The sequence below is a fragment of the Bos javanicus genome, chromosome 26 (genome assembly GCF_032452875.1).
Source record: "Bos javanicus breed banteng chromosome 26, ARS-OSU_banteng_1.0, whole genome shotgun sequence".
In the NCBI taxonomy this organism is placed as follows: Eukaryota; Metazoa; Chordata; class Mammalia; order Artiodactyla; family Bovidae; genus Bos; species Bos javanicus.
This window is the reverse complement of record NC_083893.1, coordinates 46,287,334-46,313,755: the sequence shown is the minus strand read 5'-3', so window position 1 is coordinate 46,313,755 and position 26,422 is coordinate 46,287,334. Positions and strand designations below refer to the sequence as shown.

The 26,422-nt window shown below is 51.5% G+C and overlaps 1 protein-coding gene across 2 annotated transcripts in view; it reads right to left on the bottom strand.

The window, feature by feature from the left end:
* The window catches only part of DOCK1 (dedicator of cytokinesis 1), a 560,513-nt gene that overhangs the window by 1,198 nt on the left and 532,893 nt on the right, over nt 1-26,422 (bottom strand). For both annotated transcript variants that reach the window (XM_061403980.1, XM_061403979.1), the window contains exons 47-51: nt 25,082-25,219; nt 16,314-16,459; nt 12,178-12,376; nt 8,164-8,317; nt 5,348-5,505 (exon numbers count right to left, since the gene is read on the bottom strand). In XM_061403980.1, the coding sequence (XP_061259964.1) occupies nt 5,348-5,505; nt 8,164-8,317; nt 12,178-12,376; nt 16,314-16,459; nt 25,082-25,219 (795 nt within the window). The remainder of the gene's footprint in view (nt 1-5,347; nt 5,506-8,163; nt 8,318-12,177; nt 12,377-16,313; nt 16,460-25,081; nt 25,220-26,422) is intronic.

The following is a 26,422-nucleotide window of genomic DNA, read 5'->3' as shown; positions in this document are numbered from 1 at the left end:
GGCTCACTGCTGACGCTCTGGCAGGAGAGACGTGGTCTCTGGGAGGTTCTGACCTGGTAGGAGGATGGGCAAGGGAAGCAGCCCTGGGTGGGAACATCCTCTCCCTGCAATGCGGGGCTGGCAGGTCACCACTCTCAGGACTGGGCTGCTGGTGGCCACAGGCCTTTCCAGGGTTTCTGATGAACCACTTTTCACAAAGCACACACATCAGACATCTGAACAGCCTCTGAGAAGTGTAGCCACTGCTCTTTGGGTGGCGGTCTTAATCGTGCATGCTTGCATGTTCTGTTGTGTCCGACTCTTTGCAACGCCGTGGACTATAGCCCGCCAGGCTCCACTGTCCATGGGATTTCCCAGGCAAGAATACTGGAGTGGGTTGCCATTTCCTTCTCCAGGGCGTCTTCCCCACCCAGGGATCAAATCCGTGTCTCTAGCATCTCCTGCCAGGTCTTCAGTTGTGGCGTGTGAACTCTTAGTGGCAGGATGTGGGACCTAGTTGCTAAGACCATGGACAGAACCCAGGCCCCGAACTGCAGGCGGATTCTTTACCACTGAGCCACCTAGGGTGGTTCTAAATCCATGTGCTCTTGATCGAGGGGCACCTGGAAATGGACTGGTTTCAGAATTGGGCAGTTGAAATGGTCAAGAACAAGGGAAGGGGGACAACGCAGGACCCAGGGCCACCCAGGCAGCCTGGCCACGTCACAGCTGAGCCCCCCTGGGAAGAGGACCCACAGGCCCTTCCTTACGTCCCTTGAAGATGCTCAGGGACAAACAAGTCCTCGGAGGTGCTCTCTGGAGCTGGGCCAGAGGCCTGCCGTGCTCTCGGGAATGGAAAAGCCACACAAGAGAGGGTCAGCCGGGCTACACTGGCCCCTGTGGCCACCATCCCCCTGACCTGTTGACAAAACAGTCTCTCTCCCACAGTCTCTTCTGCAGTGGTAAATAACGGGGATGAGCAAGGTTGAGGGGATGTTTAAACTCTTCATGGAGGAAGCACAGTTTATCAAGAAATGGCTGCAGCTGTCTTCCAATGCTACAGATAAACATTTGCAAAGCAGAACCAGAGACACAGACGTAGAGAAACAATGTATGGACCCCAAGAGGGGCAGAGGGGGTGGGATGGATTGGAAGATTGGGAGTGACACACAGACATTCCTGCATATAAAATAGATAACTAATGAGAAGGACAGGAAAGTCTGCTGTGGTGCAGTCCACGGGGTTGCGAAGAATCAGACACAACTGAGTGACTGAACAACAACGAGAACCTAATGAAGAGCACAGGGAGCTCTGTGATGACCTGAATGGGAGGGAAATCCAACAAAGAGGGGATATATGTGTCTGTATAGCTGATTCACTTTGCTATATAATATAAACTAACACAACATGGGAGTCCCTTGGACTGCAAGGAGATCCAACCAGTCCATCCCAAAGGAGATCAGTCCTGGGTGTTCATTGGAAGGACTGATGTTGAAGCTGAAACTCCAGTACTTTGGCCACCTCATGCAAAGAGCTGACTCATTTGAAAAGACCCTGATGCTGGGAAAGATTGAGGGCAGGAGGAGAAGGGGATGACAGAGGAGGAGATGGTTGGATGGCATCACTGACTCAATGGACATGGGTTTGGGTAAACCTTGGGAGTTGGTGATGGACAGGGAGGCCTGGTGTGCTGCGGTTCACGGGGTCGCAAAGAGTCGGACACGACTGAGCGACTGAACTGAACACAACATTATAAAGTAACCGTACTCCAATAAAAAATTTTTTTTAAGTTTTTTTTACAGAAACAGGTGGCTGGCTGGATATAGCCCATAGTTTGCTTTTCAATCTCAAGAATGAATTTACAACTGTAATGGTGACAGGAGACACTGAATGGACCTGCCAGAGCGTGAGTGACCAAGGGCAGCTCGTGCCCTGCTCTTGGTGGGCATGTGACGTGCACGAGAGGTCACGTGTTGACCACCTAGGTAAATAAATGAGTGAGTGAACAGATGAATGCATGAATGAGCGAGCAGACGAAGAAATACACAGACCAGGATAAGCAGGCACGAGTCACAGGCAGAACAAAGCAGAGGGGCTCGCAGAGCACTGTCCTCTGCGGGTGAGAGTGCGCTGTTAACAGCCTCTCAGGGCAGGCACACGTTCAGCTCAACGTGAGAAAAGAAGTTTCAAAGGCAGGACGGTGGCAAAGCAGCGTCTAACTCATCACCCAAGTTCCTCCTAATTCACAGGCAAATAAATACTAAAGTGACCCAGGGCTTAACAGAGAAAAGAGAGTCAAGGTGTAAAACAGAACTGATATAATGATTTTTAGACATCGTAACAAGAGAGGTAAAAGAATAGATTTGTAGTGCTCAGTCATTAAGTCCTGTCTGACTCTTTACGACCCCATGGACTGTAGGCCACCAGGCTCCTCTGTCCAGGGGATTTCCCAGGCAAGAACACTGGAGTGGGTTGCCTTCTCCTTCTCCAGGGGAATCTTTCCAACCCAGACATGGTAAGAATGGTCAAAAGAGGGACTTCCCTGGTGGCCCAGTGGCTAAGACTCCTCGCTCTCCATGCAAGGGGCCTGGGTTCTATCCACGGTCTAGCAACTAGACCCCACATCCTGCAACTAAGAGTTCACACGCCACAACTAAAGATCCTGTGTGCTGCAACTAAGAACCAAATAAATAAATGAATATTTTTAAAAAACGATGACAAAAAGAGAAAAAGAATGGTCAAAAGAAACGCTGATTTCCAGGTCTGATGAGACGGTTGCTTGTTTATGTGTGGAAGTAGATGGTAAGTGTGAGCCATTTTTAAAGAAAGGACGATTTAAAGTGGCAACAGCTAGACAGCTGACTCCAAGCCTGAGGGTGATGACAGGAGGCTGTGGACCAGCCCCCAGAGCAGGCGAACGATCGTAGTCCTACAGCAGATCTCAGGGCCTGCCAGGGAGGCGCCCGCGGACACCCAGTGATGACACCCTGGCCCACAGGCCTGTGTCCTGAAGGCGCACTCATGCTGCAGGTGAGTCAGAGAGCAGACCAAGAGCAAGGAGACTCGGGTGATTAATATCGTGGCATTCACAATGCCTTTACACATGGAGCCAGAGCTGGTGTGTGTTTGCCCTTCCACTAACAGCTGCGGTGGCTTCCAGGTGGCTCAGCAGTAAAGAACCCACCTGCCAATGCAGAAGACACGGGTTTGATCCCTGGGTGGAGAAGGTTCCCTGGAGAAGCCAATGGCTACCCACTCTGGTATTTTGCCTGGGAAATCCCATGGACAGAGAGGAGACTGGAGGGCTACAGTCCATGGGGTTGCAAAAGGGTTGGACATGACTTAGCAACTAAACAAAAATAATACAATGCAGAAACTGAGATCATCAAATGTTTCCCCTGAATTGACCTGTAACAAAAATGGATTTTCTCTCATTTTCAAGTTCAGAGTTTTCAGTGTCAGGAGACCCGGAGGACATTCTTGTCTTGCTTTTCCAGTAAAATACAGGTATGAAAGGTGAGGGAATCAGTTAACTCCGCTGTTAGGAAAACAACACCCCAACCAATCAACGTGCCCACTCGGCTCCCTGGGTCTCCTTTTATTCTAACCTGTGGTTAAAACCTGTGGGAAGGGTCAGGCTTACGCTTCCTCAGTTGCTACCAACCATTCCAGCTGCCTGGCCCCTTCTCCAGGGCTGGCCCCCCATTGTGGAATCTCGAGGGACAGAGAGCTGATTCGCAAGTCCCTTGGAAGTACGATCCATTCCTTCAGCCCTGAAGACGAAGCCCCACTGCTTATTTGGTTTTCTTCCACAAAAGCAATAATCAAATAAATATGGTGTTGTGGTGATCTCAGTTGCTCAGTCGTGTCCGACTCTTTGTGACCCCACGGACTGTAGCCCGCCAGGCTCCTCTGTCCATGGGATTTCCCAGGCAAGAATACTGTGGTGGGTTGCCCTTTCCTTCTCCAGGAGACCTTCCCAACCCAGGGACTGAACCTGAGCCTTTGTGTCTCCTGCACTGGCAGGCAGGTTCTTTACCACTGAGCCACCTGGGAAGCCCCGTCAAATAAATACGGTGTTAATAAATCCCCTGTCTTTTTCACTCCTCTCACAAGAAGAGAGAATAAACTTGCAAGAAACTTGGTGAGAAAGTTTCCATTAAAAAAAAAAGAAGGATATAGGATTTATATTGTTTTAGAAGGGGAAAGAAAACCCACACCTTGCTGTTATGCAAAGGATCTTGGCCACAGAGCCAGCTCGTGTCTCCGACGTCTCCAGGAGCTCGGCTGCTGTGCAACTTACTTTATGGAGACTGACCGATTGATTGCCTGAGTCAGGGAGGCTGCTTCCCTCTTCAGCCCGCAAGGCTTCCATTTCACTGGGCTGTGAGCAGCGTGGCCGGGGGATGGAAGAACCTGGACGCAGATCTCCCGGCACCGTGGGGTCATTTCAGAGGCACACGCTGACCTCTGCATGTGGCCAGGCCAGCCAACAACAGAGCTGCCCGAGTGACCACAGCCTTGAGAAGCAGGAGAGAAGGTGGGGGACCTCAGAAGAGTGTTTCTAGAGCTGCCAGCGGGTTAAAGTGGCTTTTTCGGGGTTTTAGCTGATATTTGCATAAGTAGGCAGGCCCAGAGGCCTGAGCAGTGAGCACACATCAGACCAGATGAATGACAACTTCCATGGGGGGACCAGCCTCAGGACTGATGCGTAGGAGGGCCCTAGTTGGCTGATCATGCTGGTGACAGCCAGCACCCCGAATCTACGCGGGTGGGGATAGGTCCCAGGGCTAGAGGCGGGGCTAGGAACGGGCAGCCTTGAGGAGCTGGGTTGTGCTCCAGCTGGAGCCAAATCTCGTGCTCGGCTACAGTTTCTTTGTGTGGCGCGCACCCATCCTCACCCACACACGGCCAGTGGGAGAGCGAGGCTGCCTGGAATCAGGCTGGGACCAGGGCTTCTTCAGGGCAAGGGCAGTGTCCAGGAGCACGGCGTGTCCCCCGCGTGTGGCGTCAGCTTCTTCAAATGACAAATGTCTTCATACAAAAAGCTACTTTTCAAAACCAAACTTTCATAAGAACTGCACCTCAAGGGCAATGACCTCCAAGGTCACGAGAGTGGCCCCTGGACCCACCGGCTGGAATTCTCCCCGCTCTGCACGGTCCCCCTGGGAATGTACGTTCCTATGGTGATGACACAGGAACCCCGGGCCACATACATCCGCGTTCTAACCACTGCCACAGCTTTCCTGGAAATCAAGCCTTGGCTTGTCCAAAGTAAACACGCCAACATCAGGAAGGAAAGGAGGAGGAACTCCTGTCTTGTGGAGGGAAAGAGAGGATGGATCCATGTTCCTGAGCCCTGACTTACCCTCTGATGAGGAGGAGGGGGTGGGGGCGTTGGTGAGCCCGTCAAGTCCAGGTTCTCGTTCAAGGTCCCGTAGTCTGTGCTGGTGCCTTTGAGAGGCAGAGGGGGCGGAACCTCAGCCACATCCAGCCCGGCCACGGTCATGCCGTTCAGCTCCAAACCTGGAAGAGGGCGAGAATGAGAACCACACCCCCAGCCCCACTGGGAGTGATGAGCATCCCTACACGGCTGCTTCGTGCCCTCTCGGGAGTGGCAGGGCAGCGGGAACCCTTTATCCCCCAGAAATGCCCGTCAATGGGCAGCGAAGAGATCGGGAGGGGGCAGAGAAGGCTGGGGCTGCGTCCCCTGCAAGGGAATGTTCCAGAAGGAGAATCACAGGATGCTGAACCCCGAGCTTAAAGGGTGGATCAGACCACTGGAAAAACAGCCACGTCCACCTGGGACCCCTCTGGTCCCTCCTCGACTGCCACGCCTGGGGGCGTCTATACAACTCGTGGGTCACAAGGACCATATCCGCCTGGAGCGTTCCGAATCCGCCAGGTCGCTGCCCCAGCCTCCTACAGGGAGCTGCACTCAGCTGAGTCCAACGACACAGCTCACACCAGCCCACCTGCCTGTCAAAACCCTCACAACAGGAAAAGCCGCGACCCTGCAAAAGGCAGGCATGAGCGGCAGCAGCCGCTGCGACTGCGGCTTTAAACAAGCCAGAGGGAAGCAGCGCTGGTTTTTTAAGTAAACTGAAAAGCAGTCGTTTTCAAGGGGGAGTGGTCATTGGGACAATCTACTTTCTCAGCCTTTGTTGAGACTCTGAGAAATCATCTGCCTTTTACGTTAAAGACAGAAACGGGCATTTTTGTTGTTGGGTGCCCTACCCGATGATGCAGCAGATGGAGAGTCATTAGGAGTCATTAGCGTGTCCCCTAGGACGAGGGGTGTCAATTGATAAGGAGGCCTTGAGGTTGAATCGAGGCGTGAGAAGGTGGCCTCTGATGGAATGGTCGCTCTCCTGACTGGCTGGCTGGTTGCTTTTACTCTGGCCTTTATTTAAAATTTGCCGCTTTAATCATTTTTAAGGGTAGAAGTCGCACTGTCTGTTTGAGCCTGTGTGTCCAGGTCTCCGGGGTGAATGTCTAGGGGCGGGCTTACTGGGGGTGATGGTGACTCTGTGTTTAATTTCAAGGGACCAGCAGAGCGTCCTCCACTGCAGCGGCAACGTGCCTACTTATTAACAAAATCAATAAAATATTTGTGAAGATCTCAGGTTACAGCGTAAGGATGTATGAAGTGAAGCCAGGACATCCCCCTGGAGACTGTCTCCCTTCTGACGCCCAGCAAGGCCTGGGTCCCTGAGGCTCATCCCCGGGGTAGCCCTGACTCCCGACCAGAGACAGTCTTGGGAATGGCTGCTGCTCCCCTTGCAGCAAGAAGAAAGCAGGAGCTGAGGACGACTGTTGGCGGCCGGCACAAACCACTGCCCGGGGCTGGGCTCCCCGCCCCGTCTCCAGCCACGGGGAGGACAGTGGGTCCTCCTGGCTCTCGTCTGCTGCATCCTCAGTTCCTACCACCTCCTTCCTGCCAGGACGTCACCTCTCTGGCTGGCCTGACTTCAGGGGTGAAAACTAGGGTAGCAGTGGCATCCCTCCACGATTCGCATCCACTCGGAAGCTCAGAGGGCTTCCCAGGTGGGTCGGCAGTAAAGAACCCGCCTGCAATGCAGGAGACACGGGGGACGGCAGGTTCGATTTCCAGGTCAGGAAGACCCCCTGGAGAAGGAAACAGCTACCCACAGCAGTATTCTTGCCCAGAAAATCCCATGGACAGAGGAGCCCAGTGGGCTGCCATTCATGGGGTCGCAGAGAGTTGGACACGACTGAGCGACTGAGCACACACTCAGAACCTTAGACTTTCTTTGAAAAAAGGGTCTTTGCAGAAGGATCTGGAGATGTGATCATCCTGGATTTATGGGGAGCCCTGAACCCCATCTGCAGTTTCCCATAAGAAGAGGAGAAAACACAGAGCCTGGGAAGAGAGGGGTGAGGGGACTGGAAGAATGAGTATACAAGCCAAGGAACTCCGAGGGCTGTGGGAGTCCACCAGAACACCAGTCCCCAACCTTTTTGTGGAAGACAACTCTTTTCCATGGACGCAGGGGTGGGGCCGGGGATGGTCTGGGGATGATTCAAGGGCGTTGCATTTACTGTGTACTTTATTTCTATCATTACTACATCGGCTCCACCTCAGGTCATCAGGCGTTAGACCCTGGAGGCTGGGGACCCTGTACTAGATGGAAGCAGGACTGGAGACACCTTGATTTCAGACTCCTGGCCTCCAGACTACGAGAGAATAACTTTTTGATATTTGGGGCCACCAAGTCTGTAGGAATTATGCTGAGCAGCCCTAGAAATCGGGCAGAACTGGAAGGTAAGTTCTACCCTTAGCCCCTCAGCACGGCCTGGAAGGGCTCCTTCCTTCCCATTCCTCCTGCACACAAAAAGGTCCCTTCCCCACCGTGTGGGCTGCATCATCTCATGACACGAAATGGGGGATGCCCCACGTGCTCTCAAGTCACCCCCAGCACACAGGAGGTCCGGAGCGCTGGCCGGGTCCTGCACTGTCCACCCAGGGAGCACAGGAACCCGGGACTCAGCTGTGGCCTGACTCGCTCCAGTCCCGGGGGACACTCCCCAAAGTCAGGGGCTCACCAACACTCTCTCCGGCTGCTGGACTGAAAAGAAGCCAGTCTAAAGTGACAGCCTTCAACAGAGGGGGGAGGTCACAGCACAACGTCAGGAATTCACACGGGACGACGTCTCACTTACTGGACTGCAGGCTGAAGCTGAGCTTGGCCCTTGGCATGACTGGGGGCGGCGTGGACTGGGAGGATGGGGAGGACGGGGACACCGAGAAGCGCCGCTCGCCCCCCATGGCGTTGATCACCTGGCTCTTCGGTCTCTGGGGCCGCAGAGGGCTGATCTACGTGGGAGGGACAGAGAGACTGTGGTTAGGGTCTGTCCTAGGTGGCTCAGAGCCACCTGCCAATGCAGGAGATGCGGGTTTGATCGCTGGGTCTGGAAGATCCCCGGGTGAAAGGCATGGCAACCCTCTCCAATATTCTTGGCCGGAGAATTTCATGGACAGAGGAGCCTGGTGGGCTACAGTCCATGGGGTCAGGAAGAGTCGGATATGACTGAGCCGCTGAGCCCTGAGCAGACACTGGGCTGACTTAATGTCACTTCAACAATTCCTCTGTGGAAATCCTGACCTGCAGTGCCGGTGCAGATGACCACATCTGGAAACACGGTCTTGCCGACGGTCAAGGTCGGGTGTCGCTGTTACAGCAGATCCTGATCTAGTGTGACTGGTGTCCTTATAAAGTGGGGAGATTTGGACCCAGACACAAGCGCACGGGACGGTGCCATGTGAAGATGAAGGCAGAGATGCAGGGAGAGGGGAATGCTGGGCGAGGGGCTGGAGCAGACTCCCCACCACAGCCTCAGAGGAAGACAGCCCTGCTGGCACCTTGGCCTTGGACGTCCAGCCTCCAGACTGTGAGACCATCAGCCTCTGCTGAAGCCACCCAGCCTGTGGGATGCCGTTCTTGCGGTCCCGGCAAACTAACCCAGGCCTCACCCCAGTCTCCTTACACAGTCGGGGGGGATGACACATCCGTGTCTCCTGAACAGGAATGTGATGAGGTGTTGGGGAGAGCCCCACCGGGTTGGGAGTGGACTCAATGACCTGTGCAGTGACCAGAACGCCCCAGGGGACTAATTTCTTGGCCTTTCTTGGCAGGTGTGTTAAAGTCTAGAAACTTGCTGAAGGATTCCTTCATTCACCTTCTCTTTCTTCTCTCAGGCTATGCTACGACTGAATAGGAATTCTTTCTACTTCTCATTGCATTTGTCTTCCCCATCTCTGACTTTCAGATGCACCTGACGTAAAGAAATTTTTATTTCTCTACGTCTTACAATTTGGTCTCAGATTGTCAGGTCTGGGGGAACATGAGCAGTCCAAAATACTCTCAGGTAGGAGTAACGAGGACAGTTATTAACCCAGCTGAGAAAGAAGAATCAAGATTTAGGCCCCAGGATGGGCAGGGCTTCAGGCTTGGCTCCCGGGGCAGGGCGTGCGGATGGGCCTGCTGGTGAGGGCCAGCTGCAGAGTGGGTGGGCGGCAGCGTGTTCCACTGGGTGGTCTGCAAAGGCAGGGGGAGGCTGGAAGGCTTAAATCCTTTTGTAAGCAGTGTGGTTGAGGGGACACTGGCCAACAGGCTGGCTTCTGGAACTGTCCTATGCCAACAAAGCAGATCCCGGAGTCCAGGTGTCACCGCCCATCTGCAGAAACAGCCCACTTGCTGTGGAAGGCCTGGGACAGCCTGGCTGGGCTTAGGGCTCCCCTTGGGTGCATGTGTGTGGGGACTGAAGATGGATCCAGGGTGCTCTTCCCACCCTTCCCTTCCCATCAGGGGACATCCTGACAGTTCAAGGGGCAGGGGATGGTTTACTGGTGAGATGCAAATGGCACGTGGAGGGCCCCTCCCCCCTCCAGGTCCTGAGAGGCTCAACTAGAGGTCATGACATTGCTGATGATGCGAATTCAGGTAGGAAGCTGAACTCAGCCCCAAAGAGGAAGTAGAGAAAAACCTCTGCAGAAGTGTGGAGAGGGGGCAGGTGGGTGCCCAGAGTGCAGCAACCCCAGGGGCCCAGGGCACCACCCTGGGGATGGGGCTGCTGCTACCACTCAGTCATCTTCGCTCCCTGAGACCCCTGCCCCCTGCCAACCCACTCTGTCCTGCAGCACCCGGCTGGTCACGGGCACATGAAGGCTTGAACGGGAAATTCCAGGTGCCCAGCAGGACCCAGAGACCTTGCCAGCACCTGTCACCAGAGGACAGACTGGGACCTTGCTAGACCAAGAACGGCCAGTCTGCCTCTGGCAGGAAGCCAGAATGCATGGCCCCTAGCACTGCAGCTGTGGCTATTCTGAGACTCCTCGGAGGCTGACAGCAGGGGTCAAGGTTCTGTGCCCTGACCTCGGTGGGTTCTGCTGCGTTTTTGGAGAGCACTCGGACCCGCTGGAGTTCGGGGGGTGGGAGTGGTGCTTTGGGCTGAACTCAGCCTGTCTCTGCAGGAGAGCGGGACCACAGTGGGGAGGGACAGAACTTATACTGTGACGATGGCCGAAGCTGGCACATCCTTTGTCTTCTTGTCACGGAACTTGATTTGGATCAACTCTGCCACTTGGCTCAAATTCTCTGAGGCCTTCCGCTTTACCATCTTAAAGTAGAGCTCAAAGAAAAACGTCTGACACACTTGCTCAAGGTCTGCACTTAGCAAATGTTCAAAAAATGTTGCTGTTAGTTTGCCCATCCGGGTAGGGTGTCTGGACACTCGGGAGAAGGAAGGGGGTGCTGGTCAGCCCCAGCAGTGTCGCTGGCCACTCGGCTTTCCAGAAGAGTAGACGGAGCCCACAGTGGTGGGGGGGGAAGGGGCGTCATGAGAAACCTCTGGATAGCACCACGTGAGGTCACATCTGAGTGCCAGCCAGCGGCCAGTCCCTTCCTGAGCCCTGCACCCTGGGCCGCCTGCTTCTCCCATGAAACACTGCAGCCCAGACACAGTCAGAGCTCTGTCCAAAGGCCTCACAAGAGCATTCGCCTTCAGGAAGACCGTGTGTGGTCTGGGGTCTCCTTTCTCCTCTAGACACCCAAGCAGCACGTGACTGCTGGTCTCCATGACAAAGGGTCTGGATGAAACATGCCTTCCGGTGTTGAAGATACAAGCAAGCAGAGAAGTGTGTCTTATTAAACGGTGGCCCCACCTGAGCCCTTTGATAAGCAACCGTTCAGTAACTGCCAGGGCGGGTCAGGGGTCGGGGGCTTCCGCCCAGGGCAGGCACATTCTTGGGCACTGTAGATGCAAACGGCCTTCCACTGCAAGGAGGTGGTAGCTCCAGGCCCAACTTAACCTCTGAAGCTGATGGCCTGAGAGAGCCTCCTCTTTGCTTTGTCTCCAGTCTACAAATAGCACGTTCTGAATAAAGTTCAGCCCAGAAGCTGCCCTCAGTTTGCGACACACTGCTGGGAGCGTCAGCTGGCATCCCTCCCACCCCCGCCCCAGCCCAGGCCGGGAGGAGAGCGTGCACTTGGCTTTCCCTGTTGCCACACACCCTGGTCTCTGGAATGAACGAGAGTCCCTGGGATCCGTTTTTAATGTCAACTGACCAGCATGAGTTAAGTCCCCCCAAATCCTTGTGAAAGATGGCCAAGGGATTTAAGCATGGAACAGATGAGGCGAGGAGGATAACACAGAACCGCGTATGGCTGGCAGAACCTGTGGGAAGGGGCTCTGGGACTCTAGCTGAGCGGATTATAACACTCCCGCGGAACACCGGCTTACGATTTCTGGTCAGGAGGGGGTGGGGGAACGGCATTCGCTGGCCTGGAATTACTGTTTCCTGACAACACAAGCACCCTGCTCATCTCCTGAGACATCTGGGTGTCTAATGAGTGAGCCCCACTTTGCTGCGGAGCCCGGAACCCTGTGGGTCCCGCTGATGGCTGCCCCCACTCCCCCGCACCCGGCCCTGGAGGATGGGGGGATGGAGGGAAAGACCAGCATCCTCCAGAGAGACGCGGGCCTGCTCGGAGCCTCTGATGTCCTGGAGCATCTGTTACACAAGGGCAGGGATGCAAGAGACCCTGGATTCTCAAATGACTATTCACAGCCCATTCAGTGAAATCTGATGGACAGCCCCCTCGGCAAAATGTGGAGCAAAGACAGGCCCCCTGCGGCAGCTACCGATGAGCGAGGGAGAGCTCCCTGTGAAATTACCGTTTCTGAAAGGATCACAGCCTCAGATTGCTGCAGGGGAATGTCGGTGGGTTTAAATTCTTTATCGAATGTCTCTTGATGCTTGCTGTTCCTTTTTTCCTTCTTCTTGTCCTTTTTCTCTTTGTCAGGGTCATCCTTGTCCAGCTTGTCCTGGGACCGGGAGTGCATTTTCTTCGGCAGGAGGGGTTCCAGAGCGAACCTAAAGAAAACGTTGTTGGTTTTTTTTTTTTTTTCAATCAATGATGTCTTTCTAGGAGAAACTGTTACTTTTTGCCCTGCGGATCCATGTAAAGTCACTCACAATGAATCAGGTGCTGTCTGGGGACCGCCCAACTTTACAAGGAAAGAAATAATTTTGAAAGGAAGCTCAAGGGCTACCTAAGATACTTATTACCGATTGCCATGGTGACGGTCTTGCATCGCGATAGAAACAAACTGGGGGAAAAACACAACATGGACAGGACGAAAGCCTGATTGGACTACGGGATGACGATATTCGGAGATTATTGTTGCTTTATGGCCGGAGGAAGGTATTTGAGATCTATTTCCAAAAGGAAGTTCTCACTTTTTAGAGATTCACACTGCCATACTTATGAATGTGAACAGGAGAAACAGGCAGATGCTGATGCAAAGAAATGTCTGCATTGGTACACAGGGAGCTTCCACTCGAAAGCCTTTGATGGCTCAGTGAGAAAGAAGTCAACTCTAGCTCCCAAAGATGTGGAGTTGCCCTGAGATTTTCAGCCAAGAACTGAGCTTGAGAAGGAGGATTTGGGTCCCAGCTCTGCCACCTACTGGTGAGGGTCCACTGCCTCTGAGCACTGGGGACTGGACGACCCATTCAAAGAATGAAAAGAAAATGGTATTTAAAAAGAGATGTGACCTATTCAAAGAAGCGAGTCATACAGTCCTATAGGAGAAACAGCACATACTGTGATTTCTGATTAGAGTGTTTTTAAAGTGTGGTCCACACCTCATTCCTATATGGTTAAAAAGAAGCAAAATGGTCTGCTGAGAGGGTTCATGGAAGCTCCTTGCCTTCGAGCTGCTCAGGCAGTCCCAGAGCCCCTTGGGAGGGCAAACTCCCTCCCCCGTAACGTGGGATAAGAGGCCAGGTTCCCAAGCCAGCCTATGAGAGCCCCCGGTCCTCACTGCGACCTTCCAAGCCTGACTTCCCGAAACAGCCAGAGAGTAAATTGGTTTCCTCGGGGGGAGAATGATCCTAAGAGAAGGCAACTTAGAAAGCTGGTCGCATTTCCATCCTAGCCGTGGTTTCTTTCAAATTTACTTGTGAACAGGAAACGGAGAACTAAAGCACTGCTCTAATCAAAAGACCATTCCAGCAGCTTGGCTCCCTAACATGAGCGAGGTACCACAGACATCCACACTGAGTGGGTCATTCAGAGAAGCACATTTCAAATCCAGGGAAGATGCTGACCGCTGAGAGAAAGAATCACATCCCCTTAGTTTTGCTAAAAAAAAGAAAAAAACTGGATGGGCAGAGGGATTTGAATAGTAATGGTATTGAATGTAGGCATTGATTATCTATAGCTGCTAACATCACTGCAAGAGAGATAGTCAGGCACAATGTCCTTCTGAATGGAAGAACCTGTGAAGTCATCCGGCCTCCAAATCAAGCCTGAATCTGTACAAGTCTCTAGATGGGACCACCCACCTGAAGGAAATAGGAGGGACACAGAGATACAGTCAATAACACTGTCGGGGATGCAGTCAGAAAAATCTGGATTGCACCAGCAGCAACCTGGAGTTTTCAACAAATAAATTACAAGGAAGAGAAATGAAAAGAAGAGAGTGGAAGGAGGAAATCTCTTGATTAAAAGAGAACTAAAGAGATATGGCAGGGCTGCCCAGGTGGCGCTGGTGGTAAAGAACCCGCCTGGCAATGCAGGAGATGTGAGAGACTCGGGTTAGATCCCTGGGTCGGGAAGATCCCCGGAGGGGGGCACGGCAACCCACTCCAGTATTCTTGCCTGGAGACTCCCATGGATGGAGGAGCCTGGTAAGCTATAGTCCATAGGGTCGCAAGGAGTCGGACATGACTGAAGCGATCTAGCATGTATGCAAAGAGGTATGGCAGCCAACTCCAAAGTGGGAGTCTTATCTGGATCAGTTTCAAACAAACTAAAAAAAAAAAAAAAAAAAAAAAGCCATTTATGACCCAGCTGGAAATTAAAACCAATATCTGATGATGGTATGGAATGACTGTTCATTTCTCACCTGTGCTAAAGGGAGTTTTTTTTTCTAAGTTCCTACCATTTAGAAAGCCACACTGAAATGTTTACAGATGAAATCACACGATGCCTGAGACTTGCTTAGTGTGTAATATGGAGGAGGGAGAGGGTGGAGTACAGACTGAAGAAGATGGGCTGGGAGGTGATCACTGCTGAAGCTGGCTCACAGGTGATGGGCACAGGGCCTCGTTATGCTATTATGTTTCCCGTGAAACTTTCTCATAATAAAAACCTGAAGATGACTGATGGAATACACCAGTGTTGACTTTGATTATGAAGGCATTTCGGGACATCTAGATATGCAATTAGCAATAAATCAACATCCATTAGGTGTTAAATGTTACATCTCTTATAAACAACAATAATAATAATAAAAAAACCTTCATGATTTTATTCTAGGTTTTACAGAACTTGAGACAATTAATAGAGGGAAATAAAGGATTAATGGACATCTTCTAGATCGGGGTGAAACCTGTGCTGTGAAATCCAGACAAGTACACAAAGCACCAAAGAGGAGGCTGAGCTGGAAATGTTTCACAGGATGAGGCAACTGCCGGCAGGTGCACTTTATTCTGCACGTCACCAGTGCCATCTGGGACCAAAGTCTCACTTTTTCCACGTTAGTTGGGTAGCTAAGGGTGACAACCCTGTGAATGAACGAAAATCTGGACTCTAATAAAGACGCCTTCTAGTTTAAGGTTAAACATATGGCTCCAGGGGAGGAGACAATGGTTTCCACTCATGCAATCACATGTGCAGGACGGAACTCTTCCATCTAAAACCTCTAGCTCACTCTTTGCTCTCGCCCCTACATTCCTGGAAATATAAAACCCTTTTCATAACTAGCCTGGGGATTTACCTGGGGAGAAGTTGAATTAAGTTTCTTTAGCAATCTTGCTCTAAGTGACAAGTGCACTTGATTTAAATACCTCTAAATCAAGAATTTCCATATGGACTTGGCCTTGTAAGTAGCAGACACTGACAAAAATTACTGTTAGGGGAAAAAGAAAAAAAAAAAGTGGGAACAGTTTTCTCTCCTCCATTGGGCCTGCTAGCTGTTGGCGACAGAGGGCACTGGGGTTGGAGCTGTCTCTTGGGGTGCTCTGGGAGTTTCTGTCTGCAGGTTGCCGGGGCCAAGAGCCTACGGGTTTGATAAGATGATGGATTGTAAACCAAATGGGCTTGGACAAACACACAACTGTGCAGACTCGACAGTAAAACAATTAGAAGTTCTCAGATGTTTAAACTGCATGTGACACTTTTTTCTTTCTGTATAATCAGAACAAGCTTTATATGTAGGCTACTCACTAAACACACAAAAATGTCAACATCGAGGCTGTCTTTGCAGAAGACACAGTGGGAGTGCAACGAAATGTTGACTCATCTATTCCATTCCTGTTCCCTTCTTAGTGGCTTTGGCTTAAGAGCAGTGCTCAAGAGCAACACTGGGTCTCAAAAAAGATCTTGCAGCAGGAAAGTGGCCCTGCTGGCCTTCAGGGAAGCCTGCCTGAGTACGACAGGCCTGCCCTAGTGTCATGCCTTGGAAGTGAGCAAGGGATGAAAGCACAGCACACCACTGGCAAGGAACGCACCTCACTGTTCCAGGGCACGTTGACAAGGACTGGACACTCATTGAGGTTTTATAGTTTGACGGAAGTCTCATCCAAAGTGGAGCCCAAAGCGAGAGATTGTTCTCAAAAATTGCTAAGACCCTACAAGTCTTAGTGGCACCATGGCTGTAAAGGTCTTGGATGATCTCCGTTTCAAAGGGAGTGTTGAGTTTCAGAAATCCTCTCAGCTGTCATCACAAATCCAGGACCCTGGAGAGCTCCTCACAACCCCCGCAGCCCTTCTCTTCCCTCCCTACTGCTGAGCCAGACTCACCCATCAGAGCCAGGCCTGGAAGGGGTGCTGTCGGATGAGAGGGAGGAGACAGAAGCCACGGATAGAGGCCGGGACGAGGAAGGCATGGTGAAGGATCGGACCATGGACCGGGGACGGCTGCCTCTTCTGTCGTCCAGACTTGAGGGCTGGGTTGGGGCAGAGGGGAGAGAAAGAGAGTGACTTGCTTGATGTCCATGCCAAAAGATGTCCAGCCTGGCATGGCCAGACACCTCAGACCGAGTGGTCTTAGCAGCCTGGAGTCTATACCAAAGCAATCTACACTTTTATCAACAGTTGATGTTCCTGTCCAAAGCTGAAGCTGAAAACCATGGTTATTTGGAGATTTTTTGAAGTATGATTTGATACTGTGAAATATACCAGAAAGAACTTTCTTGTTGGTTTTTTTTTAAATTTAAAATGCAGTTTTCTTTACCAAGACCACAATGCCTTACCCTGCTCCAAAGTCAGTACAATGCACTGATGGACTAGGAATTGTAATTTACAGAACACATCTAGAATGTGCCTTAAGGACTTGGCAAGATGTTTAGATGAAATGTGTATCTCTGCATGCTGACAAACCAAGCAGATCACCAAAATACATGGAGGCACAGGGACTGAACTTGTCTAGACTGAAGTGAGATGCTCCTGCTGCTTTATTAGAAGCGGGTTTCCTTCCCTGCCAGTGACTGGTACAGTAGGTTAGCTGGGTCCATGGCTGGAGTTGCTGAAGCTCCTCCTTCTTAGCAGGAAGTGGGCCAGTGATGCATCCAGAGAGAAACGGTCTCTGGATACAGTTTTCCATCCTCTGTCTGTCACACAACTGCATATTAACAAAACAAGCATCACTGAAATACAGCACATGTCAACACCTAATTAGCTACAAAATGCTTGTGTACCTGCCCCTCAAGCCAGATGTTGGCACAGCTGGGACAGCAGCTGGTGCAGAAACTTTTTTTTTTTAACCCTCAGGATGTGGAAATTAAACTTCTGTAGGGCATTCCCTCTCTGTGTGGCTCAACCTCCCTCAACCCCAACCCCATGCTACCAAGGCCGGCGTTCATTCAGCCCATCTTCAATAGAAGAACTGCTTGGGACCCGGGCTGGTTACAGATTATATACCACCACTGAAAAGAGGGCCTGTTTCTTAACTACGTTTTGCCCGTGAAATACCATTGGACCTGAACCTTATCTCTTCAATAGTAAAAGGCTCAACAGACTTGTGGGTGCCAAGGGGGACGGGGGTTTGCGGGGGACGGGACGGGGAGTTTGGGATTAGCAGATGCAGACTATTACATACAAAATGGATAAACTGTAAGGTACAGGGAACTGTATCCAACACCCTGTGATAAATCCTAATGGAAAAGAATATGAAAAATACATATAACTGAATCACTGTGCTGTCCAGCAGCATTCAACACGGCACTATAAATCAACTATACTTCAATGAAATAAGCTTGTAAAAAATAGTAAAAGGTTCAAAGTCGCAAAAGAACACTTTAAAGCAGGAGCTGGTAAACGTTTTCTGCAAAGGGGAAAATGACAAATACTTCAGACTGTGGGCCATAAGGTCTCTGTCCCAAGCATGAAAACAGCTATACACAATACAGAAATAAATAAGTACGGCTGTGTTCCAATAAAACTTTATTTACAAAACAGATGTCCGGCCGTAGTTTGCTGACCAGTGGCTCACTACCCAGCTGCAATCTGCCAGTACCAAGGGTCTGGTCAGCCTTAACTTTAGCACTGATGAAGGTGCCATTGCCCAACTCCAGGGAGACAGCCTTTGCCATGAACTGGCTTTTAGGAGGCAACTAAAAGGAAATGGTGACTTGCAGAGTAGCCTAAATCGTAAAAACGTTTCCAGAGACTCAAAGTCTACAGTATCTTCTTCTCAGCCTTTAAGGTTATATTCCATTTCTAATGATTATAAAATACTGGCTATATCCCTCCTGTTTTACAATGTGTCTTTCTTTGTAGCTTAGTTGTACAATGTATCCACTTCTCTGATGAAATGACCTTCACAGCAGCCAGGGTCAAGGGAGTGGGCACACAGGAGCCAGCCGGCCGTGGACCAGGAGGTGCTTATGGCCACAGGCTGCCCTCATCCAGCTCTTGGGAAGACCCAAGCAGCTGCGAACGCCCCCAACCACACAGGGCTGGCGATGTGCCCCAAGAGGCAGCCCCGAGTCTTGGTCAGGATGCATGAGCATGGACGGGAAGACTGCGAAGGATGAAGCAAGGGGGATGCAGGAGGGGGCTCTGGCCGGGGATGGCCAGAAGCCACTGGTGGTCGTGTGTCAGCAGGGCACCCACTGGGGGTGGCCCTGAGCCCTCCTCCTGGGCCATTCACCTCGCACGCCTTTCTTGACCCAGCAGAGCCTCTAGAAATCGAGCAGCCAGGACTTCTGCTTTTCCATCTGAAACCATCAGGGCCTCCCAGTCCTTACTGGGTAGCTCCAGTGCTAGGAATTGTGAGGGAGGGGACATCTGTGTCCCTGCAGCAGGACAGGCACTGAGTGGGGGGGGGGCGGGGAGACCACCAGGTGGGAATGTCGGCCTCGGCATGGACTGCGTGACCTCGCATAAAACAAAGAACCACTCGGACACCTAGCTCCCTCCTGAGCACACAGGGGATAGTCACGTCACCTTGGGAGGCTGGCGAGGATGACCTGTAATGACACGTGACAGGCAGGGCGGCTACACGAACGGCAGCCTCGTGTCCAGCTGTACAGACACGAAGCACAGACGTGCTCCAGCCCCTCACAGAGCACGCCTGCTTGTCCCAGGATGCAAGCGGTCACCATACTCATCTCCAGGGTGGTCCGGAAGGCCCCACCCACGCCCACCACGGGTGCAGACTGCCCATGGCATCCTGGGGATGGCTGGTTTCACTGCGTTTAATCATGCTGATGGGGTTTCATGGGGGTATGGTGAGACGCAGGCCCGTTTCACAGTCTTCTAGAAACATCCCTTTCCAAATGCTGCACAAATGTCAGCTGTGGACTGGAAACCCACCGGGACAACAGGCTGGCCCCTAGGAGGGGGCGCATGTGCAGGGGTGCATTAGGAGGGAGTGGGTGGGGAGGTGGGAGGGGGAGAGATGGCGTGCTCTAGGACATGCAGCCTCAGGGTCACCGCCCAGAGCCCACACCCTGACTGCCCTCCAAGCCTTATCAGCCACTCTCCTCTTGGTTGGAATATTCTGTTGAACTCCAGCACACAGAAGACGGCAAGGGGAACTTCTCTCTGGAGGTGGGGGTCATCAGCTTACCCTCCCAATGAACACCCCACTTAGTGGCCTCTGAGGAACCCCAGGGTTCCATGGATCCCAGTACGAGAATCACTGGAACAAGGCTCCCTGGAAACGGTGAAGGGGGCCCTCTTGCTGTTGTTGCTTAGTCGTTCAAATTGTCTGGCCCTTTTTCACTCCATGAACTATTACAGCCCGCCAGGCTCCTCTGTCCATGGAATTTTCCAGGCAAGAAGATTGGAGTGGATTGTCATTTCCTCCTCCAGGGGATCTTCCCAACCCAGGGATCGAACCCGTGTCTTTTCCATCTCCCACACTGGCAGGCAGACTCCTTCCTGCTGAGCCACCTGGGAAGCCCCGAGGGAGGGCTGGAGGGGGAAAGTCCTGGAGGCAGGGGTGACAGGTGAGCCACAGCACCGTCTGTGCTCACCATGGCGAGGACCCGAGAAGGATGAACAGCGGCTCCTGGGTGTCTTGTCTGCTGATGGTGGTGGAGCGAGACCAGCCCAGGGAGCTGGAGGGGCTGGACAGCGTGGGCTCTTCTGGGCACCGGGGTGGAGGGGCCCAGAGGCAGGTGGACGGGTGGGTCTGCGCTCAGGGCCGCAACCAGGTGATGCAGAAAGCGATAGAGGATGACAGTGGAGAAGGGGCAGGGCCATGGGAGGCTCCCTGTTCTCATCAGACTTGAATGAACCAGAGAAGGAAGGAGTGGAGGACAAACTCGAAACTCTTTCAGGAGCCTATGGACAGATGCCTCCTGTACGGCCAAGGGCCAGCGAAGGCACAGGGCCGGTGCTGAACGTGACTGAGGCTCGTGGCCTCCACTCTGGGGGCCCCGGGCTCTTCACACCTCCCTCCCCAAGTAGCAGGAGGAGCTGGGGTTCCTGTACTTTCTTTCAGGAAGTGGCAGCTCCTCAGAGCCCAGGGTTGGCAGGATGAGGCCAAAGCTGAGTGGACTGGACGGGGGTCTGATGGAGCCGCTCACAGATTAGGAGTCAGAGGGCGTCCAAGTCTTCCCTTTCTACGGCTTAGGCTGGCTCAGAAAAATTGACAAAATGGTTTATGTCCTTTCTATGGGGTTTTTATTTTTAAATCCATCTTTTTTTTAAACCGGATGACAGTATATTGCTTTTTAAAGTATTCTGAGATGCTTGAAAGTTCTCAAAGTAGATAAGAAGGGGAAGCCTCATTCCAGACTGCATTTTATCACCACATTTTTCAGAGAATGACAGGGTATCAGGCCTCCTGTTTGCTCAAGGGAGGCTGGCTGCAGAACCTGCCTTTGGGGGTCCCAGGATGAAGCGGGGACACAGGAAGGCAGCTCCAGGGGACAAGGCACCACGGGTGGGAAATGCACCCTTACTTAATTCTGTTCCTGACAGCATTCTCAAGATGCCCTGGCTGCCCCTACAAAGGGGTCGGACATTGGTGGAAAAGATGCCTTCTCAGGGTGTGGTGCAAATGGCTTATCGCCAGCTAAGGATGGCAGATCGCTGCCCACATGACAGCCCCGCCTTCCTACCCGCCCCGCTACCCCCGCCCCCGTGCTCAAGAGCAAGCCTGCACCGAAATAATGAATCACAGCAGAAGACAGGGATATGAAGGATGTTCTGATGAGCCAGACAGATTTCTGTCATTTTGAAATATACAGGAAATGATTGATCAAAGAGGAAGCGTTTCACTTAGAAAGAGAACACAGAGCTTGCACAAGTGTTTATTTCTTAGAAAGAATTAAAAGTGGCGTCAGACTTTGAAAGAGGTGCACTGTGATGCCCTCTGAAACTCTTCCCGCCACTTGACGCTGATTGTAATGAGTTGTAAGCTCCAAAGTGATGAAGCGCAGCTCGAGGACTCTGACTTGCATGGAGGGTCCTCTGCGGTGGCCAAGCAGGAGAGCACCCTGATTCCTAAGCCAGTTCATCTGGAGCTGCTCCTGTGGGGCTGACAGTCTTGGATTCCCGCCTGCTGGGTCTTCAGACCATAGCCCGGCAACTGAGTTACTCTCAGCTCGTGCTCTGCTTTAGCCAAGGCCACAGACACCTCATCTGATGAGCACTAGGTCCCAGGCTTGGAGGCACTGGGGCCTGGGCATGGCCAGCAGGGCTTGGGGTGGTGGTGGGGGAGCGCAGGGTGTAATCACAGCCAAGTCAACCCATCTGGGGAGGAGTCCTGCTCCTGACTTGTCTCCAACCACAAGGGCAAGAGAAGAAGAGCTTTGCCACTTACGAGCATGAGGCCTCAGGCTAGGGGCCCTTCTCAGGTTCCTCCACCTCTAAAAGAGGTGGGTTTCCCCACCTCGAAATGTCCGCAGCGCCTCCTTCCTCAGGCTGCACTTCCTACTTGCAAAACGAAAAACTCAGAAAGGTACCAGGCTCATGGTAAGCACTAAATTAGCGTTTGCTAAGTGAGACAGATGTGTGGAAAAAGAAGTCAGTTCAACATAGAGCAGCAAACTTTGGAGAACGGCAGACAGATGGAGCTGGGCTAAAAATGAAGCCAGAATGGCGTGCCTAGTTGGATACGTGGTTCTTTAGCGGGTAGAGGGCTCTGGGTCCTGAGTGGTGGGGTAACTGCTGCAGCCTGCCTTCCCTTTGCAGGATAACCTGTTAGACCTGCTCACAGACACCCCGTCCATGCCAGTGGGCACGGGATTCCAGACCAGAAGAGGTCTCACTGCCTCTTTTTGCCACACTGATGCTCACCTCTGAACAGTGGAGAAATGGGACCATTTGTTTGGGCAGACATCCCCCAAGCCCACAGTCAAGGCTAGGACGCACCAAGATTCCCATAAGGAAGGAAGTGATGCTCTGAACTGCACACCACGGGAGCACTCTGAGGTGTGGTGCCTGGCCCTGCCCCCAAAAATGCTAAGACCCAGCTCGTGAAGACTGTCTCAAGCCCACCACAGGCCTTAAACTGCCAGGTACTTGGCATCAGTAAGGATAGAAACTCTGCTCCGTGTTATGTGGCAGCCTGGATGGGAGCGGAGTTTGGGGCAGAATGGATACATTTATGTGTATGTCGTACACCTGAAACCGGGCTTCCCCGCAGGCTCAGCTGGTAAAGAACCTGCCTGCCAGTGCAGGAGGCATAAGAGACAAGGGTTCGATCCCTGGCTTGGGAAGATCCCCTGGAGAAGGAAATGGCAACCTGCTTCAGTATTCTTACCTGAAAAGTTCAATGGACAGAGGAGCCTGGAGGGCTACAGTCCATGGGGTTGCAAAGAGTCAGACACTTGAAACTATCATAACATTGATAATCAGCCATTCTCCAACATTAAAAAAAAAAACAACCCAAAACCAAAAAAGATGCATACAATATATAAAAAAATTACCAGCCATTCTTTTATGATGCTCTTGATGTTAGCCCTGGCTCAGAAACCTTACACAAACTCTTAGTAAAAGCCCAGGTCTTCCCTTTACCCCAGAACAGAGTCTCCCAGCAGTCCAGGCTCTGTGAGGCTGGGTATCTTTCTAAGTCTGCCCTACGAATTGTATTCTGCCCAAGGCATGGCTGTGTCTGCACCAGCCCCGGGCTTGCCACTCAGATTCCTGCCACCAGCCTTTGCTGAGTGAGTCCTCTCTCTGGGCAGCATCCTGCCCACCTCCTGCAGCTTATCCTTGACTTAGATCAATGGCCACTTCCTCCAGTAGGCAAGTTTCAGACTTCAGTGAACGGCTCCTCCCCTCAACGACTCTGCCCTTGGCCTGGGCACAGGCTCCATCTCAGCTTTGGGACATCACGCGTGCTGTTACCCTGTGTGCGCTTTAACCCTCTGCTTCTGCTGTGTGATTGGAAGCAGGGTTTCCACGAACCAGCCTGAGTCCCGTTGGGTTGATGAGATTTTTCTGTTGCTCCCTGACTCTTAGGGGAGATTGCATTCACAGCCATCGGCAGGGTCCTTGGTGATCAAGCACATTTACTCAAGCTTGCTCACCCAGACATTTCCAGTTACTGAAAGGAGGTGACTAGATTCGCTGGCAGAGGACCTGAGGAAGGGGCAGAGGTTCCTTGCCCTACTTCCTAAGCCGGCACCACAGGCAGGACTTGGGTACTCTGCCCTGTGGGCCTGTCATGGTCAGATGGCATGTGCCGGGAGCTGGCATATTGTATATTGAGTGCATATTGCATATTGAGTGCAGCACTTTCCACAGCATCATCTTTCAGGATCCGGAATAGCTCAACTGGAATTCTATCACTGCCGGGAGCCAGCGTGAGGAGCTTCACCCATGACAAAGGTCATGAGGAAGGAGGCTCGGCATACGCAAAGGCGGGATCGAGCCTCAGGAGTCCCCCTGGAAATTCTCGAGCATCTACCCCCAAAACCAGAGCCTGCCTACGTTCTGCTTTGTGCTTTCACCTACACCTCTGACTTTACGGGGGGCTGTCCCCCACTACCTCTCTCTGAAAAAAGAGTTAGCTTACAGCTCCAGTTAATAATTTCTGGGTGTGACAGTGTTTAACCTACAAACCCCTTTGGAAATCCTCTAGCCTGCCTGAATAGGTTTTTCCGGCCACATGTGATTGTTCAGAGCTTCCCAACTGTGAGAGGCAGGAGATGTTCTAAACTGTCTAAACACAGATTCCTTTGAGTAGTTAAAAGATTGATTAGAAATTGTATTGGTGAAGGGTTTTTTCACTTATTGGGCCAATGTTTGCTGCTAAGTCTCCATACTCCTTACCTACTGTGTCCTTGGCAGTGTATTGATTGATATAATGGGTGTATAGAAATGTAAGTAGTAGCCTCAATGTTTGTAACCTTGGACCCTTGAGTTAAGTCTTTTCTTGATTGATCCCACCTCACCTTTGCCCTATAGGAATGCAGCTTTGTCCAATGCTTTTTTGGAGGCTGGTGCCTGACTTTGGAATAATCACCTTTAGAGAAATATAAGTTTCTTAAAATGTTAACAGGCCTCCTGGCCAGAAGATGATGTAAATCACCTGAACTTTTGCATATGATAAGTTTGAAAGCCTGGCTTCGATGAGGATCAGGAACTGCTGTCCTTGCATGACTCCACTCCTTCCCCCATTATCCTCTATGCACAACTTAAGGTATAAAAACTACTTTGGAAAATAAAGTGCGGGCCTTGTTCACCAAAACTTGGTCTCCTCATCGCTCTCTCTCCCAAATTCTGGCTGAGTCTCCATCTGGAGCGAGGAACCCGCCATGCTTGCTAATTATGCCTGGGCTTCTAAGATCCGACCGGGGAGGCCTCAGTGTCTCCTCTCCTTCGGGAGAGCGGAAGGGCGCCTGTGGCCTACGTAATTGGTGCAAACTTCTTGTCTTGAAGTTTTATTGGTCTCCCGCGTACACCAAGCTACTCAGCCTCTTTTCTCCACTGAATTTTCCTACTGAGCTATCCTCATTCTATTACTCTTAATATCTTTGATAAATATTTAAATAAATAGGTTGCCTATGCTGTCCCTCCTTCGAATACCCTGGATCAGCCGGGGCTGGACCCCGGCAGGCGTGATGAAGAGACGTGCTCCCCCGACCCCTGCCACACCAGCCGCTCACCATGGTCCGGACGCCGTACTGCTTCTCCACTTTCTCCTTTAACTGTCTGAAACAGGCCTCCATTCTCTCATGAAACGGCCTCAGTGCTTCTGTGACTTTGTCTCCATGGATCCTGATCCCTTCGGCCAAAAATGGAATCTGAAAAACATACCGGTTGACATTCCTTATCTCCTGTTTAATGATCTCAAAAGAGCAATGTACACCCGGCAGAAAGTGGCGAGCCACGTGCAAAATGCATCTGTTTCGGTTTTCCAATCAAACCAGCTGATTAAATTCATCAGCCAGGCATGCTACTCTCCCAAACCAAAATGTGTAAATGAAAAGCATTTGTGTCTTAAGTCGGACACATCTAGTGCAGCGTGCAGGGCACGGATGTGTCGTTGCTTTGCCTGACTTGCATTTGACCATCAACCCCAGAAGAGACGGGTCTGTGCTTTCCACTTGAATTTGAGAAGAACTGCATTTTGGATTTGTTTAGCTGTAACTTGATGTACTCACAAAGGGCCATGTCACAGTGCCAAGATTCCTTCGCTAAGAATACTGCCTCTATAACCCACTCCAGTATTCTTGCCTGGAGAATCCCCGTGGACAGAGGAGCCTGGCAGATTACAGCCCATGGGGTCATAAAGAATTGGACATGACTGAAGTGACTTAGCATACATGCACAGCTATAACTTGACCTACTTGCAAAGGGCCATGTCACTGTGCAAAGATTCTTTCGCTAAAAATATTGCCTCTACAGGCAACTGAGAACTCTATTCCAAAATGTAAAAACCGAATTATATGGGATCTATAGTCCTGAAGGGTATTCTTATTTGGAAAGGAAAAACAAATTTATCCTTCCTTAAAACTAAAAATAATCACCTCTCTGCCAACACTGCTGTCACAAACTTCCACGCCGACGCTTCACATCGGACCGTGGAGATGTAGCTGACCTTTAAACGCGTCGTAGGGACATTTTTATTCCCCAGCCCCAGAGACCCTCCAGAGTCCCTGCTGTTGGGGGTGGGTGTCAGGAAGGCGCCTTTCTTCCCCCAGCTTCTGCGTCCCCCGAGGCTCCGACTGGGAGGTACATGCTCTCCAGTGCAATCAAGCTAAGAGGCTTCTTCTTAATAATTTATAATTAAATCAAAATACTGATTAAAAACAGATTTTCTTAATATGACAGAACACCAATGTAGATGAGCAGATTTATTAGTAAGAAGGATAATAAGTCCACAATTGAATTTCATGTGAACAAATTCAAGAAATCTTATCAGGATGAATCAATGCACAAAATGTATTTGGCTGCCATTTATAGCAAGCAGCTGGAGCCTCTTGTGGTGCTCTGGGAGAGGACAG